The sequence below is a fragment of the Apodemus sylvaticus genome, chromosome 3 (assembly GCF_947179515.1).
Source record: "Apodemus sylvaticus chromosome 3, mApoSyl1.1, whole genome shotgun sequence".
Taxonomy (NCBI): Eukaryota; Metazoa; Chordata; class Mammalia; order Rodentia; family Muridae; genus Apodemus; species Apodemus sylvaticus.
Window position 1 is genome coordinate 120,294,295 of NC_067474.1, and position 18,269 is coordinate 120,312,563.

The following is an 18,269-nucleotide window of genomic DNA, read 5'->3' on the forward strand; positions in this document are numbered from 1 at the left end:
CAAATAATCATCTGCATTCAGATAGCATGAAGCTATTCTCCTCTCAAGTTCTTCCCAATTATAAAATCTTGCAGTTTTGTGATTTTAAGCTTAGTGGTCTGCTGGAGCTAGATCCCCCGAGACATCCAACCAGACATGAGTGCAGGTTCTACCGTTCCCACTGCAGCGCAGGGCACCCTGTTACTTTATTTTCTCCCTCCCTTCAGGACAGAAACTGTCCTGATTATATTACTCATCTGGCATAAGAGCCTGGCTCGTGGCTAATACAAAATAAATAAATAAATAAATAAATAAATAAATAAATAAATAAAACACCTGTAGTATTGACTTGAAATTAAAGGTTGCAAAGGCACAGGTCTGTCTGTCTGTCTGTCTGTCTGTCTGTCTCTGTCTCCATCTCCTCTCTTCTTTCCCTCCCTTTTCCTATCACACATCTCTTTCCATGTGATCTCCTTAGCAACAAGAGACAAGAACCAAATCTAGCTATGCTCCATGTTCTCTCCCCCTTGGCAGGCTGCCATCTTACATTTCCTCCTGACCAGAGTTTCTCTGTACAAGTCTTCCTTTGGTTTAAGAAACAAAGAAAGGATGCAGTATATGCAGAGTCCCTATGGATTTACCCATACCCTGTTCTTTTTTATTCCTCATACTCATTTAGTATATCTAACTGTCTCTTAGAAGACTAACAGATAGTTGTGACTTCTATGCATTTAGGTTTAGGCTGCGAGGCAGCCTGGGTGGTTGGTTAGGTAGGTAGGGTGAGTTACTGGCAGTCCACAGGGATGAATGAGCTCATTTGGAATGGGGTAGGGACAATCAAAACAGAGCTGCAAGAGTCTCACTTGACAGGCTTGCCTAGAAATACCATCTGGACCAGATACCTGCCATCAACATGGTATCTGGACCAGGCACCTGCCGCCAGGATGGCATCTGGACCAGGCACCTGCCGTCAGGATGGCATCTAGGCTCTGTCTGCTCATGAGTGTGACCTTTTCTTTGACTTTTTTTGTCTTTTCCTCATTAGCAATGGATTTTCCGTGTCACTGCCTGACTTAGGTAAGTGTCATTTGCCTGCTGTTGCCCACCAGCATTGCTGTCTTCAGGATTGGTATATTACAGGGCAAGGGAGGAACACTGGTTTCCCAATGAAAAAAAATGAACCCCTCAGAATGAAAGAATATATCTCAAACAGGGGCACTTCCTGCTTTGGAGAGATGTAAAAACTTTCTCTGGCATTTCCATATATAGATGTTACTCTCTTTTTAGGAGGTTTCTAGGACCCATATCCATACTTTGATTGGGAAATATCTCTGACTATGAAGTTTAGGTATTCTGCATTGATCTGCTCAGCTCTGATAGATTTGATAGACAGATTAAGACATGATCCATTGAGTATGAGCCTGCTGCAGTCCACACACTAGCTGATTAAAAATGGGTCACTGGTTGTATAAGTTCTCATAGTACCAGACACATAGGACACTTTTAGTACATATCCAGCACATGGAATTTGGCAATAAACAAGAGCTGTGTGATTTTGTTCATGGTTTTTGTTCATGGGCACTAGAAATAAAGTTCTTCATTAACTATATTACTTTCATTATATAGTACTTTCATTAACAACTGTGACTCGGTGATTCAAACATATTTTTCAGAATTAATAAGCTGCCAAATTATATACCAAAAGGTTATATAGACCTGATAAAATTGCAGCTCTCTCAAATATTGTCATAAAAAACTCAAAAGGCAACTTGGAATAGGAATTCATCTTACAGATGGATTACCTCTAATCCCCAGAACCACAAACCAAAATCACACCAAAATCTGAAAGATTTTTTTTTTTTTTTTTTTTTTTGCTGACAGAATTTAAAATGTCTACATCTGAGTCCATGTGACAGGTGTGTCACATGGCAGGCACAGTAAAATATTGTATGAAGTTACTATTAGGATATGTGTTGCAAGTGCATATGAAATATTAACTGATTTCAACTTTCTATTTGACTTCCATTTCTAAGATACAATCTGTATGTTTGCCACTGTGTATATGCAAATACTCTAAAATCTAAAAAGATTTGATGTCTGAAACTTTCTGTCCCAAAGCACTTAAATAAGGGCTGTTGAATCTACAACCCTACCCAAAGCTTAGAAGTATGGAGGGAAAGCTTACTCTTAGTAAAGCTAAGAGTAATTATGAATACTGGAAAATGAATTGTGAACATATCAAAATGTCCCAAACTTTTTCAAATAATGAATCATTTAAAAATCATAGCAGTCTATATTGCATGATAGCATGAATATTACAAGCTATAAATAATTAATTATCATTATACACTAACTCAGATTCAATGTAATACAATAGTATTCTAAAGAAACAATTATTTCAAACCATTGGTGTGAAATAAGAAAACAATTTTTGTGTGTGTGTGCGTGCATGTGTGTGTGTGTGTGTGTGTGTGTGTGTGGTAGGTGGAGACCAGCAAATACATTACCATTTCCCTTCCACTGGGTATTAAGAAAAGTCCCCTCAGTGTCGTGGCAATATAAATTATTTTTCAGTTCCAGAAAATGGGACAACTTACAATTTGACGAAATCAAATCGATGTATATGCAGGTCAGATGTTCAGCGAGCTCACTGCTGTTTATTCCCTCAGTTGAGTTTCTTCCCCCAAAGAGATTCATTTTGCTCCAGCCTGCCTATGTAATCAGATAAAAGGCTTGAGGATACATTTGGATAATTAGGTCATTGTGTATAATTTGGAAAGCCAGAGGTGTATGATGCATAGCTAATAATTTTTTTGATCCCATTTGTGCCCTAGGACCTAGGTCTCAGGATATTATCATCTATGACGATGTGGATACACATACACGTGAGACAGAATCAAAGTAAGTCAGCTTACTTCTCCGGTCGTCCCTGGGGGCACCAGCCACTGCCTGATGCTTTGTTAAATACAGTCAGAGAGGTAGATGCTGACATATTAGACAAAGGTGCTATTCCCTCTGTTCTGAAGAAAAAACAATGACTACTCTCCCGCTGGTGGCCCAACAGTGCTACTAAGCCACAGGCTTTGGAGCTTCGGAGTCTGTGTCTCTTATCTTTGAGTCTCGAAAATTTCAACACATTCAAATAGTAATCTTTTGTGAACGCTGAAAAATGCCTGATAGCAAGGCTGTTTGATAGAACAGTTTCCAAGGACTAAATCACTATCACTATTATCTGGAGAAAGGAAGGAAGCCATCAGACTCAGTGCCCCTCCCTGTTTCTGGCTGTCTTCAGTTTAATCTCCATGGAGCAGCTGGTGATGGAGGCCTCTCATTTTCAGTCACCTGCCCCTGTTCACTGTACTGGGACTCATGCTGTCTTGGTCAAGCTACTAATAGCTCTTTGTTAAACCAAGAAATATTCTTAAGACCATACCATAACTGAATTTTTCTGCAGTGTTTTAAAATTCTGGTCATGCAGTCCTTACAGGGAAAAAGTGTCCTGTTCTCCCCGCATTTCCATGGAACAGTTTGCCATTCCCTCTCTTGGCTTAAGCTTTGCGTGTGAGGTTTCTTTTTCCACCTATGCCTTAAGTATCAACTGTTCAGATGCCCTATAACAGTTCTATTAGCCCTTCAAACAGCCCTTGTTTTTCCTTTTTGCAAGATTCTTACAAGGCCTCCTGTATGCCAGGCAGGAACTGCACACTGCCCCCTCTAGGCAAGCACTCTGCACTGCGCCCTCTAATCAAGTACTCCGCACTGCCCTCTCTCTCTAGGCAGGCACTCCACACTGCCCCCTCTAGGCAGGCACTGCACACTGCCCCTCTAGGCAGGCACTGCACACTGCCCCTCTAGGCAGGCACTGCACACTGCCCCCTCTAGGCAGGCACTGCACACTGCCCCTCTAGGCAGGCACTGCACACTGCCCTCTCTAGGCAGGCACTGCACACTGCCCCCTCTAGGCAGGCACTCCACACTGCCCCCTCTAGGCAGGCACTGCACACTGCCCCCTCTAGGCAGGCACTGCACACTGCCCCTCTAGGCAGGCACTGCACACTGCCCCCTCTAGGCAGGCACTCCACACTGCCCCTCTAGGCAGGCACTGCACACTGCCCCCTCTAGGCAGGCACTGCACACTGCCCCTCTAGGCAGGCACTGCACACTGCCCTCTCTAGGCAGGCACTGCACACTGCCCCCTCTAGGCAGGCACTCCACACTGCCCCCTCTAGGCAGGCACTCCACACTGCCCCCTCTAGGCAGGCACTGCACACTGCCCCTCTAGGCAGGCACTGCACACTGCCCCCTCTAGGCAGGCACTGCACACTGCCCCTCTAGGCAGGCACTGCACACTGCCCTCTCTAGGCAGGCACTGCACACTGCCCCCTCTAGGCAGGCACTCCACACTGCCCCCTCTAGGCAGGCACTGCACACTGCCCCCTCTAGGCAGGCACTGCACACTGCCCCTCTAGGCAGGCACTGCACACTGCCCCCTCTAGGCAGGCACTCCACACTGCCCCTCTAGGCAGGCACTGCACACTGCCCCCTCTAGGCAGGCACTGCACACTGCCCCCTCTAGGCAGGCACTGCACACTGCTCCCTCTAGGCAGGCACTGCACACTGCTCCTCTAGGCAGGCACTGCACACTGCCCCCTCTAGGCAGGCACTGCACACTGCCCCCTCTAGGCAAGCACTCTGCACTGCGCCCTCTAATCAAGTACTCAGCACTGCCCTCTCTCTCTAGGCAGGCACTCCACACTGCCCCCCCTAGGCAGGCACTCCACACTGCCCCCCTAGGCAGGCACTCCACACTGCCCCTCTAGGCAGGCACTGCACACTGCCCCCTCTAGGCAGGCACTGCACACTGCTCCTCTAGGCAGGCACTGCACACTGCCCCTCTAGGCAGGCACTGCACACTGCCCCTCTAGGCAGGCACTGCACACTGCCCCTCTAGGCAGGCACTGCACACTGCCCCCCCTAGGCAGGCACTGCACACTGCCCCCTCTAGGCAGGCACTCCACACTTCCCCCTCTAGGCAGGCACTCCACACTGCCCCTCTAGGCAGGCACTGCACACTGCCCCTCTAGGCAGGCACTCCACACTGCCCCCTCTAGGCAGGCACTCCACACTTCCCCCTCTAGGCAGGCACTGCACACTGCCCCCTCTAGGCAGGCACTGCACACTGCTCCTCTAGGCAGGCACTGCACACTGCCCCCTCTAGGCAGGCACTCCACACTGCCCCTCTAGGCAGGCACTGCACACTGCTCCTCTAGGCAGGCACTGCACACTGCCCCCTCTAGGCAGGCACTGCACACTACTGTGTTCTTTCATTTTTATGTATTTCATTTTATTGAAGACTTTGTTAAATTGGCTAAGCTGGCTTTGAACTCGGGATTTTCCTGTCTTTGTTACCAAGTGGCTTGACTTAGAGGTGTGATACCCAACCTTCCCTCATGTATATTTTTTAGTGTTTTCTCAGCTACCCCCAAGACTTTAATTACAACCAAAATATCAAAAATTATATGTTAATGTCTCTGTAGAATGCTTCCAACATACCTGTATCTCTTTCAAAATATTCTGGTCCAACACAACCAAATTCTAGTGCATAACTGGACAAAAACTGTTCCTCTTCCAGATCAACTATTGTTATCTTTTTTGTGAATTATTTTACACCCAATATCTGGCACAGAGCATAGAATCAGTATTAGTTGAATGAATTAATAGCATTGGAATACTTGAAGGGTTGACATATTGGACGGTTTTGGAGTTCAAAGAACTCCCAGTAGTGTAGGATGGGCGGTGGGGTACAGGTGAGGCTGAGGGGCTGCCAGAGGAAGTGTGGACTGCATTTTGAGAATGATGCATAAGCAATGAATGTTTAAAGCTGGTGGACTGTGGATTCTGTGACATGACTGTATTTGTTACTAGTTAAGTGGCCACTCAGGGACCTGTACGGAAATCTGTTTAAGAAGCAGATGTTTAGGTGGTGGTCATGGTTATGTGGTGAGGAAGGCGAAGTGAGAAGTGTCAGAGACATTAGAACAAAACCATGGGATGGCAGGCATGAGAACTGAGGCAATCAGGGATAAAATCTAGAGATTAGAAGACAAGTTTGGATAAGAAAAACCTGTATTCTACATTATTACAAACCTCCCGAGAGTAGGTCATATTGCTATCCAGGCTTACTGGAACTCAGAAAAAAAATTAGCTTTCATATCTACAGAAAGCTAATTTCTTGACGATGTCTTCTTGTAGTCTCCAGGATCCTATGCATGATGGTTTCAGATCGAAATCATGTGGTCTGATACCAAAATGTAGTGTGAAAGTTGGACTTATTATAAAATTGCATAATCTGGAATCTCAAGATAGTAGCTTTGTGTCTATTCAAGTGTTGGTGTCTATACTGAAGCAGTGGAAAAAGCGTTTGACAGGTGGAAGCTGGGGCAAGAGGGGAGATGAGAAGCCGACAGGTTGGCAGACAGCCGTTTGCATGCAAATCGGGGTGGTTAAGAAGTTTCCTGAAGCCACGTGGCAGTGGTGCTGCCCGCCTCTTGGGAGGAAGGCTGAGTTTGAGGACAGCCTGTTCTACACACCAAGTTTTAGGATAACCAGGATTAAAGCCCTATCTTGACAAATAAGCAAACAAACAAACAAGCAAAACCAAACAAATGAAGATCAGAGGAGGAAGGAAGGAGGAGGAGGAGAGTAGTAGTAGTAGTAGTTGTTGTTGTTGTTTCTTGGGTAAGTGTGATTGTGCATGCTTAGAGGCAGGTAGCCAGGGTAAGACTCTGTCTGGGGAAAAGCAACCAAAACTAAACCAAGTTTGTTGGAGCACAAGGCATATAACCAGAACATAAGCAGATGTAGCATGGTATAAGATTGGAAGGTGGCCCTGGAATTTTTAGACAACAGCCCTGTAATACCAAGTTAAAATAATAAAACATTTTTCTTAAAAAATACATTTTATTTGTAACAGTACATTTATAAAGCACAATAAAAGCAGCCAGCCCATATCCAACAAGAACTAGAATATGGCCAATACTAACCTCATTACCATTTGTTCACCCCATACCTGCTTATCCCCCACCTCCACAAATCCCACCTGCTCATCCCCCACCTCCACATATTCCACCTGCTCACCCCTCACCTCCACATATTCCACCTGCACGCCCACCCACCCACCCATGCACCCTTTACCTGCTCACCCCTTACCTGCTCACCCACTCAATCCTCATCTGCACACCCCATCTGCTCACCCCTCACCTCCTGCACCTGCATGCCCCCCCCCATACACACCCTTTACCTGCTCACCCCCACCTGCTCACCCTTCTTCTGCATACCCCTTCCCGGCTCACCCTTTACCTGCATACCCCTTACCAGCTCACCCTTTACCTGCATACCCCTTACCAGCTCACCCTTTACCTGCATACCCCTTACCGGCTCATCCTTTACCTGCATACCCCCACCTGCTCACCCTTTATCTGCATACCCCTTACCGGCTCATCCTTTATCTGTCCACCCCTCACCTGCACACTGGGTCCCTCCAGGGAGAGTACCTTTTCTGCTTTTGTGCTTTTCTTTGCTTGTTCAAAACAAAAAATGAAACCCATATTTATCAAATTATAGATGACAAAATTATTGTTTTGTTGTAACGATGATTTCATCCTTCGGATTGATTTTTGTAACTTCTGGTTTTACTCACATCTCCTGTTTTGCCACCAATCTTCTTTCATTTTCTCTGCCCTTCGGTTACTATTCCAGTGGTATATGCCACATTAATGCATCCTCCTGTTGGTGGGCATTTAGTTCCTGAGTGATTTTGCATTTGTAAGCAGTACTTTCGCAGATATTGATTCCTGTTATCTTGTGTGGACTTGGAAGAGAAAATACAGACCAAACATTGAATACAAATTCTCAAGTGCCATCCCAGCATAGAAGGGTTCGCCCTGGTTCCCATGTTAACACCCAGAACAGAAAGAAGTCAATTTTGTCCCATTGGTGTGTGTAGAGAGTCTCAGATCATGCTAATTTTCATTACTAGCAAGCTGTGTGCAGTTGCACACTCGGGCCCTACTCCCATACTCTGTCCATATCGTTTGACTGCTTTTTTGTGGTGTTGCTGGTATTTTTCTTCCTCTTAGGTTTTAAAGCAATTCATTTTAGATACAATTCTTTTTCTCTCTCATGCCAGTTACTTCATTTTCTCCACCTGTTGGCTGGAATTCTCAACTTCCTTTCTAGTCTTCCAAAGAACAGAAATTCAAATCCTTCATGTATCTTTAAATTATCACTTTTTATTGTTGCTTTCTGTATCCTCTAAAGAACTTCTTCCTGGCTCATTCATCAGTCTCCAATGTTTTCTTCTAAAAGTTGCAGCTTTGCCTTTTAAACCAATCCTTAGGTCCACCTGAACTGAGGGTTGTTTTGTTTTGTTTTGTTTTGGATTTTGTTTGTTTGTTGTTTGTTTGTTTGTTTCAAGAGAGGGTTTCTTCCCTGACTGGGAATCAAATCAGAGCCTCAATGGTGAGAGCATTGAGTCCTAAGCCCTAGCCCAGCAGAGTGCATCAAGTATCTCGTGAATTGAGTTTTATTTTAACAAGTGACAGCCAGTTGTTTTCTTCTATACAGATAAATGTCTCTTATTTTCCTCAGCAACTTGCAAGTGTCCCAGCACCTGAAGGTCTGTTTCCAGGTTCTCGCTTCTCTTCTGTGGTTGCTTCTATCCTAATGGCATTGTTGAAGAGGCTGCGTTTTCTATTTCTTCTTCCTTTCTACTGCTTCAAAAACTTTGAAGACTTGGAATATGTTGTTTTAGTAAAGAGAATAAACATGACACAGCATGTCTGCCCAGCCTGTGCCTGTTCTCATGCTGCAGCTGCCTTTAAATTTCATGTACAAGCTCAGACTAGACCCGGTTCTGTGCCTGGTATCGCACAGAGCTTGTAGTAGATCCACTGGGACTATGTCAGAGCTCCACCTCCTGGGAGCTAATACAGAAACCAAAAATGAGTGAACATGAGGCCATTAGAAAAGAAAGTAGTTTCTAGAGCCTTCTTCCAGGATTCAAAGCTAAAAGATAAGAAAAGAGGTATTCGAGACCACCAGCAAGTCCTAGGGCCTTGTGCACTTCATATCCTGAAGGATGCTGTGACTAAAATCTGAAGAAAAGGCAGGCATGGTGGCAGAGGCCTGTAATCCTGGCAACTATGGAGGTCGAAGCCAGGGACTAGCAAGTTTAAGATCGGCCTGGGCCACATAGTAAAGTTTGAATGTAGTTAAGTGATAGAGTGCTTGCCTTGAATGTGTCAGTGCCAAAGTTCAGTCCCCAGGACATCATAATCTAAAGGGAATTATAACAAAATATCTATTTAAGTTTCTTACATGTGTATCTTTGCGTTTAAAGGTTTCCTAGTGCAGAATTACTGAAGTATTTGGGCTTGTCAACACTATAGATAACTGGATGGTTCTTAAATCACAGAGCCAACTATCCAACTCCTATTTTATTATTTTAAAGCTAGTATACAAGGTATTTGATACCATTATAGCATTTACAGCATTTTCTAGTGAAGCGTGTTTTAGTAGATCCTCCAACCTCTTCTAACCTCTATGTCCCCTCCCCCTCTTATAACCTTCCTCTCTGCTCCGTCACTCTCCAGTGCAGCCCCCTCTATTCTTTCCTGCTTTCATGTTACATGTCTTTTGCCCCAGCCCTTCTTCAGCACCTCTTTATCTTCTTAGTCTCCTTTCTAGACTGTTGGATTTATCTATACATGTAGAGTAATTTTAATCCAGCAACATGATTACTGTGGCAAGGGATCACATCCAAAGATATGTCAGCTAGAATGCAGACAAGCCCTGGATTACAGTATGATCTGGCTGGAGTACAGACATGCCCTAGATTACAGTATGATCTGGCTAGAATACAGAGAAGCTCTTACTACATACCTTTAATCCCTAACAGAGGAAGTAAAGTTAGTTTGTGGAAGGAAACAGTCATGTTTGAAAGTGACATCTAATTGAGAGACAGACAAAGTGATGAATCAGAGTAAGATTTGAGAGAATGAGTTAGAGGTATGATACACCCAACTCCCACATGGACAGGAAAGAGAAGCTACTTAAGAATGGCGCAGAGTCAGGGGCAGAGGGCAGTTCAATGAGTGGAGGTAAATTGAGTTCAGGCAATGCAGTGGAGTTCAGTTGAGTGTAGTTGGGTGTAGTTCAGTTGAATGCATTGAGTTCAATTGAATTCATGCAATTCCATTCAGTTCTGTTCAGTTCATACAGTCAGTGCAGTTCATGGAATTCAGAAGTAGATTTTCCAAGCAGAGCAATTCAGCAGAAGCCAAGAGAAGACAGTTTGATTGAGTTAGTTTGGAAAAGAGTTTTGAGCCAGAACAACTGAGTTCAACCGGCCAGCCAGAGTTCAGAAAGAACTAGAAAGGATGAGCTTATTCAGCACTAAGCCTCTGAGACCATTATATCTGGTGAATAAAAGTTACTTTTACATATATGCACACATGTAAACACCACAAACTAGGATCCTCATGAAAGAAAGAATAGGTTTTATCACCTAATTTAATATTATACTTTCCAGACCTATCCATTTTCCCACACATTTTATTTTTATTTATAGCTAAAATTTCACTGTATATATGCACCACATTTTAGAAAAGAATTATTTTTAATGATGTGAATGTGTCTGTGTGTGGGTGTGTGTACATGTAAGTGCTGGTCACTTCAGAGAGATGTGTTGGATCTCCTGGAGCTGAAGTTACATGAACCTGTGAGCTGGGAACTGCACTGGGTTCTAAGAGCAGCACACGCTCTTAACTGCTGGGCTGCCCCTCCAGCTCCCATGCCACATTTTGATTATCCAGTCATCTGTTGATATCTATCTGGTTCCCATTCCTTGTTATTATGAAGAATGCAGCAATGAATGTGAGTGTGCAAATAGTGTAGCAGACAGTGAGGAGCCCTTTGGGTATGTGCCAAGAGTGCTAGAGCTGGGTCAGGTGGTAATTTTGAATTCTTCGAAAACCTCCATACTTGTTTTTATAATGGCAATGCTAATTTGCACTTTTATAAGCATTCATGGTTGGTGATGGTAGCCATTCTACCAGGGTGAGGTGCATCCTCAGCTATTAGTGAATTGCAAATTTACTAGTAGGATTCACATTTTAGGAAAAAATAAAAACAAAGCAAAAATCCTGAGGCTCAGAGACAATAAGTATGATTACAAACTGGCTAATTTTGTTTCTGGTGAGCTCAAATTTGGGCCACTGAGAGATCAACAGGTTTTGTCCTGTAGGCTAGCGTGGTCTAGACATTTTTGTTTTTAATATTTTATTTGTTTGTTTGTTTTAAACTCCAGATTTTATTCCCCTCCCAGTCCACCCTCTGACTGTTCCATATCCCATACCTCCTCCACACACCCCTGCCTCCACAAGGATATCTCCAACCCCCACACTGCACACCCCCCACCCTACCAGACCTCTAAACTCCCTGAGGCCTCCAGTCTGTTGAGGGTTAGGTGCGTCTTGTCTGACTAAACCCAGACCCAACAGTTCTCTGCTGTATGTGTTAGGGGCCTCATATCAGCTGGAGTATGCTGCCTGGTTGGTGGTCCAGTGTCTGAGAGATCTGGGCGGAGTGGTCCAGACTGAGACTGCTCCTACAGGGTCACCTTCCTCCTCAGCTTCTTTTAGCTTTCTCTAATTCAACCACAAGGGCCAGCAGCTTCTGTCCATTGATTGGATCTGCATCTGACTCTTTCAGATGCTTGTTGGGTCTTTCAGATGACAGCCATGGTAGGTCTCTTTTTGTGAGCACTCCATAGCCTCAGTAATAGTGTCAGGCCTTAGGGCCTCCCCTTGAGCTGGATCCCACTTTGGGCCTGTCGCTGAACCTTCTTTTCCTCAGACTCCTCTCCATTTCCATCCCTGCAGTTCTTTCAGACAAGACCAATTATGGGTCAGAGTTGTGACTGTGGGATGGCCCCCTCCCTCATTTGATGCCCTGTCTTCCTGCCAGAGGTGGGCTCTGTAAGTTCCCTCTCCCTACTGTAGGACATCTCATCTAAGGTCCCTCCCTTTGATTCCTGAGAGTCTCTCGCCTCCCAGATCTCTGGTACATTCTGGAGGACCCCCTCCCCCTCCCCCCAACAACCTCCTACCTCCTAAGGTTGCCTGCCTCCATTCTTGTAAATGAAGTCATAACAGTGGAGCTATCAGGATGTTCACTGTATGGTTTTGCTGTGAGTGTGGATATGAATTTCTAGATTATGTTTAAACTACTTTGGTCATTGACATAGAAAACACTGGTGGTTCTGTAAATGTTTACTAGTTGAATTGTAATGTACTTGATCAAAACGTTTTTCTCCTCAGAGACGAAAATAAAGTAAAAACTTGGAAGACTAAGTTTTTGACACCAAAAGGAAAAAAGGGGGTGAAAGGCAGCCATGGATCCAAAAGGTAGGAACACAATTGCACTTACAACTCCACTACTGCAATTTCTACACCTCTTACCAGTTGTGGGACCTCAGGCAAGTCCTTAACTTTTGATTTTCAGGTTCCTCACCTGCAACTGAGAACTAGCAACACTTCACAGTACAACTGAGAGGGGATAAAAGAGATAAAGGTATAAATACACAGTTCCTAACACCCATCTCCAATCTGCTCCCTACTGTCCACCAATGAGGAATAAGAAAGCATAGAAGGTAGCCCCTAGCAAACAACAAAGGACCTACAGTTTTCTTGTCTTTTAGACCATAGGAGCATCCCTCCAGGATAGAGCTTGAATAGAATATCAGCCAGAACTGACTTTGCTAAAATGTAAGTTTAGTTATGACTATAGTCAGAATGTAATGAGAGCGCTTCATCGGCTCAGGAGATGACTTGCACCCATGGGCTTCAGACGGCACTGACCGCTCAGGGAGGCCATGTCCTCTAGTGCTCGCTTAGCTGTGTGCTCCTCTACCCGATACAGGATCTGGGGGACTTTCTTTGACAAACTTTTTGGGAAAATCCTTAGTAAATAGTCAATGATTTGTTTGTATCAGGAAACCTATGGTTTTCTTGGGGTGCCCCAAGAGAAGTCACATTTGTCCGTAGCGAATTGAAACTCAGAGTGGCAAAGGCAGTCCTTCCCTTAAACTTATTGTTACCAATTTGGAAAGAGGTATGCAAAGGAAAAGTTGATAATTTGTTTTTTATATTATGCATCATTCTTGTTTGAATAGCATAGCTGAAGAGACATCCAAGTGCAACGTCAGGAAGATTTCTGAACTCTTATCTAGTCCAGCATTATCTGTCATCAATTCACATCTGCTTTTGGGGAAATGTGAAAAGTACTAGTACTTTTCTAGTACTTGCTTCTTAAACTGACTTAATATATTCTCACTTTGAAAATTCCATGATGAGGCTATCATTGTTTCTAAAGAGCAATGGATCAATTTCTTGGATCCTTTTAATGGTTTCTGGGACAACTATTATGCCATTAAGTAAAGTATTTTCCATATTAGTTAACTCACAGCTTATTCTACCAGGAATTACAAAATTTGGGTGAATATTCAAATACAAAGACATGCATGGCCTAAATAGACACCGTATGTGGAGGGAACATGCACGATTCTAATAGAACCAGCATTTGCTGTAGGTAGCTCAAGGCCCTGAAGGGTGCCATCTCAGAGTGGCATGATTAATTTAGAAATATACCTCTGTAATGGGTATGCAGATGGATTATTTTTTGACAGGAATGGACATAGAGAATAGTATTGTTACCAGTGTCAGGGTCTAAAAGGGATATTTCCAGGTTCTTGGAAATATACAAGAATATTTGAATATTTCTTATTCAATAAAGAAATAAAAACCAACACATGCTGCAAAGTATTGAGGGAAATTTTTTCCAAAGCAAAGAGCTAGAATAGGTCAGAATACACTGTAGGAGAGCAGCAGGCCTCAAAGGCCCCGGGACGTTGTTTGAGTCTTCTTTATATGGAATCCAAGAGGTGCTGCTCACCGGTGTGTAGTTTGAGTGATTTTCTTAGATTGGGCAGCATAATCATGTATTCCCTGTGCATGCCCATCCCACAATGCATCTCACTTTAATCATGTGTGTGCCCAGTTATAGGATGAGTATAAAATAGTAAGCAAAGGCTTCTCCCTAAAAGTTTACATAGGGACATGGTTGCCTTCATTACACATGTACCCAAAGCCAGTTCAGGCCACATCTTCCTTTCCATTTCTGTAACAGGACATAAGCAAAGTATAGCTGAATACAATCTAAGTTCAATAGTCCTTCATAGTAGGAGGTATATGCAGTATGGTGCAGATTCCCAGAGATGTGTATGTGTGGTCAGCTGTCGAGTGCATTGAAGCTGATGGCACCAAGTAGGGTCTCAGGTCACTAAACTATGCCATATGCTCCCACGGTAATCTGTAATGAATGTGGCTGTGACTAGAATCTTGGAAAGACATACCCCAATATAGGAGATACTTCTCACTAAAACTGACAGGACTTGGGTGATATTACCCTGTCTGCCCATGTATGAAACTGCTAAGTAGAACCAAAGTCTATTTGTAAAGCAGGATATAGAACAAGGGAGGGGTCACGAGTCAACATCTGCTGTAGGTTTGTCCATTTTGTTAGAGTCTCGGCCATGTTTGCTGCATCTTGCTGTATATTCTTAATTCTGTCCATGCATTCCTTTATGTTTCCCTGTTGCTATAATAAAATATCCCCCAAACCTTAAGACAGAAAGGTTTATTTTGGCCCAAGTACATTCCATCATCCCAGCTGTTCTTTCTTTACATTGAAAACATAAAAATCTATGTTAAATGTTGTCGAAACTAGTTACCTTATTGTGGTGTTTTCTGGTAAATGCCCCCCATAGTCTCAGGCATTTGGTGGTGGCACTGTTTGGGTGCATTTAGGACATGTGACCCTGCTGAAGGATGTATGACACTTGGGAGTGGTCTTTGAGAGTTTAAAGCCTCGTGTTATTCCTAGTTCTCTGCTTGGTGTTTGCTGTTCCAGTTACTGTGCCTGCCAGTTCCCTGGCATGATGGACTGTAATCCCCCAGAAACTGTAAGCCCAGTAAACACTTCCTCCCTATAAGATGCCTTAGTCGTGGTGTTTTCTTACTGCAGTAGAAAAAGAAAAAATGCACCTACTATTCTATAAAACATGTTATTTCTCCTATCCCATTGCTCCTCTTGCATGCAACCATTCTCTCTATATCAAGCTGATTTTATTCCATGCTTGCTTGCTATAAAAAATATTCTCAGAGAGAAATCTCAGTAGTAGGATGCTCAGTTGGTATATATGAAGCACTGGGTTTGATTTTCAGCACTGGGAAAAATATATAAGTATGTATTAAACAGAAAATAGTTGATATTGCCATTTTCAGCAGTTATGACAATCTGCTGTAGTAGAGGTATGTGTACAGATAGATGTGTGTGCATATGCATAGATATATGTAAAATTATACGTACACAAACTTGTGCCTGAGTGTATCCTGACACAGGGCAAGTTCCTGGACTCACAGTGTAGGATGTCTGCCGTGCTACACTTACCTGTGCCCATGTTATTTCTTGACAGCTTTTCTCCCAGACATTTCTTCAGAACCAAGAAGCAAAAATTAGAAAAGAATAGAATGGAAAAAGAAGAAAAACTCTTCAGGGAAAGGTTTCAGGTATGTTCTCTTCTGAAAGTAAAACTTAGCAGAAAAGGAATGTCTTTGACAATTAAACCTTCCACTCTGAAGGCTCCACTAGTTTGCTGTGTCTCAGCCACTCTGAGATAGACATGACCTTCTGTATAATCTGATACATCCCTATACTGGCATGCGTTTGTATATTACTATTCCATCTGATACACATCTCCAGTGATGCTTAAGGCCCTATTCAAATCTCATTCCCTCAGCTCATTTATACAGCACTGTTTGGAAAGAGAGCCTTTCATATTTCGGTTCCCAGTGTGCTGGACATGTTGTGTTCAAGCACTACTGTAGCAGCATCTCAAACTCATGGCTTTCATTAAGAGTCTACGGAGCATTTTCCACAGCTCCCAAGCTGATGTCCTTCCTGATTTCACATTCTCCGAAGTGAGAACTTCTGAATTTGGGAAACAAGTTTATCACCATCCATGCACTAGACAGCAGATGAACAGAGACAAATTCTATAAAGAGGAGGCACACTGTAAGTCAGAGCTTCATCAGAAATATTTCTTGGTAGTTCCCTCAAGTCCAGGCCATAGCTAATCTAGGTTTTCTCTCCTCACATCCTGTCTCTGCTCTTTCTACTTTGCCAACAAACCCGCTCATAGTTTTGTTTCTAAGAGAGCTTGCATCTCTACCTCACTTCTGCAGCTTCTTCTCCAGGCACCGACGTGGTCTACCTCACATCTGATGTGCCCCCTCCACTTTCTCCACCTGTTGGCTGTTACCAAGAACCAGTTGAGGCATCTTCTCACTCCACAAAGACCTGTTCAAGCCTTCTGATTAAAGGGATTGCTCTTCTGCTTCCCTAAGGACCAACTTCATTACACAGCGCTGTGAGCTTCTCAGAGACCGATACTTTATATGTCTTCACATCCATATGCTCAGCAGAGCCTCTACCTCAGACTTCATACACATCCCAAAGTGTTCTGAAAGTGAACTAAACAGGACTGACTGTACATGAACCCTTAACCACTATTATCTTCTGCTTGGCCATCTAATTAGATCAAAGCAGTAGTATAGCAACCTCTGGTTGCAAAGACCCTACAATCCATCTAGCACTTTCTCCCTTAACTATCCTACATGGGACAGAAATCCCATCTCTATATCAATTAAGTCTATCCTTAATTACCTGAGGGGCTTCTAGTTACCTTTAGGAAAAAATATGCCACTTCAATCCAGCTCAAATAAAACTGTGTGTGCTTCACTGGTGACAGGAATTGCAGGTACAAACTTGGGAACACAAACTTCTTTTTAAAAAAAAGCCAGTGTGTTTGGTAAATTCTACAATAGAAATATGTTTAGTACACTTGCAACAGTAATCTGTTAGTGGTAGTCACAAGGGTCTGTGAGGTCATTGGTAGATGAGTACTTCAAGTAGAAAAAAAAAAATTGAATGTGCTTGAGTAAGGCCTGGAGATAGAAGCATGGTGCACTTACAAAATCTCATGGAGCTTCCTGGGGGTTCAGTGAGGAGGACAGAGACAAAGGGACAAGGATGACAGTGTGCCAAGAACCTCTAATAGCAAGCTAAAAACATGTGGATCTCATCCTAAGAGCAACAGAGTTTTCAGAACGTTGTAATTAGATGACCTACATCAGATTTGTATTTGAAGAAACCACTGAGGATTCCTAGTAAACACAAGGGGCTGGGGGGGGGGGTGTAGAAGGAGCATGCTTAGCCAGCTGAGGAGGAAGCTGGAAGTGGAGACATTCCATTCTAATCTGATGAAGGATGTCTATGACCTAAGCTACCTTTCCTAGGCTTGTTTTCCCAGTCAGTGCATGACAAGGTACTTGTAGAGGCTAGTTCATCAGGAAGAAAATATCCTGTGGGTTTATGAACCAAATTTCCAGTTAGAGGCTGCTCCTTCTCAAATGCCTGTCTTTACCCCATACCAACTCCTGCCATTTTACAGTCCATGTACCCTACAAAGGTGAGGGTCAGGTAACATCCAGAAACAGGAAGTCAACTTTACAGCTTTGTTAAACATTGCCTCTCCTGAACTGGGAGGTACCTGCGGTATTGTTACAGCACACCAACCAACCGTGCTATATTCTAACCCACCAGGACTTATTCTAATATGTATTAGTGGATGTGAAAACAGTTTCAAAATATAATCACGTTATACAAATGTTTTATTTTGGATTTTACTATTATATTAATGGAGTTCCACTGTAATATCCCCATCATTTATTTTGTCCATGTATATTTTGAAGTTACTGTATTTTACCCTTCATTAATTCTGCTATAATAATCATGCAAGCATGCCCTTACTAGTAATTTCTCATTTTAGTATGGTAAAGAAATCATGGTCATTAACAGAGCTGTAGCATGTTCCAGTAATTCACGAAATGGAATGCTTGATCTGCCAATAACTCCTGGGGAACAGCTGGAAGTCATTGACACCACTGAGCAAAACTTAGTGATATGTCGCAATTCCAAAGGCAAATGTGAGTTTATGGTGAAATTTTTTCTTTATATTAAAGAATTTTCTCTAGAAGCCTCAGGTTAGTAATGTGAGTTTTGTTTCTACAGATGGATATGTGCTCATTGAACACCTAGATTTCAAGTAA

At 43.2% G+C, this 18,269-nt stretch overlaps 1 protein-coding gene across 1 annotated transcript in view; it reads left to right on the top strand.

Moving 5' to 3' along the window:
* Fyb2 (FYN binding protein 2) overlaps positions 1–18,269 on the top strand; it is an 83,185-nt gene extending 64,916 nt beyond the window's left edge. The window contains 6 exon segments of the mRNA XM_052175817.1: positions 1,025–1,056; positions 2,814–2,880; positions 12,360–12,446; positions 15,575–15,668; positions 17,990–18,146; positions 18,232–18,269. Coding sequence (XP_052031777.1) covers positions 1,025–1,056; positions 2,814–2,880; positions 12,360–12,446; positions 15,575–15,668; positions 17,990–18,146; positions 18,232–18,269 — 475 coding nt within the window.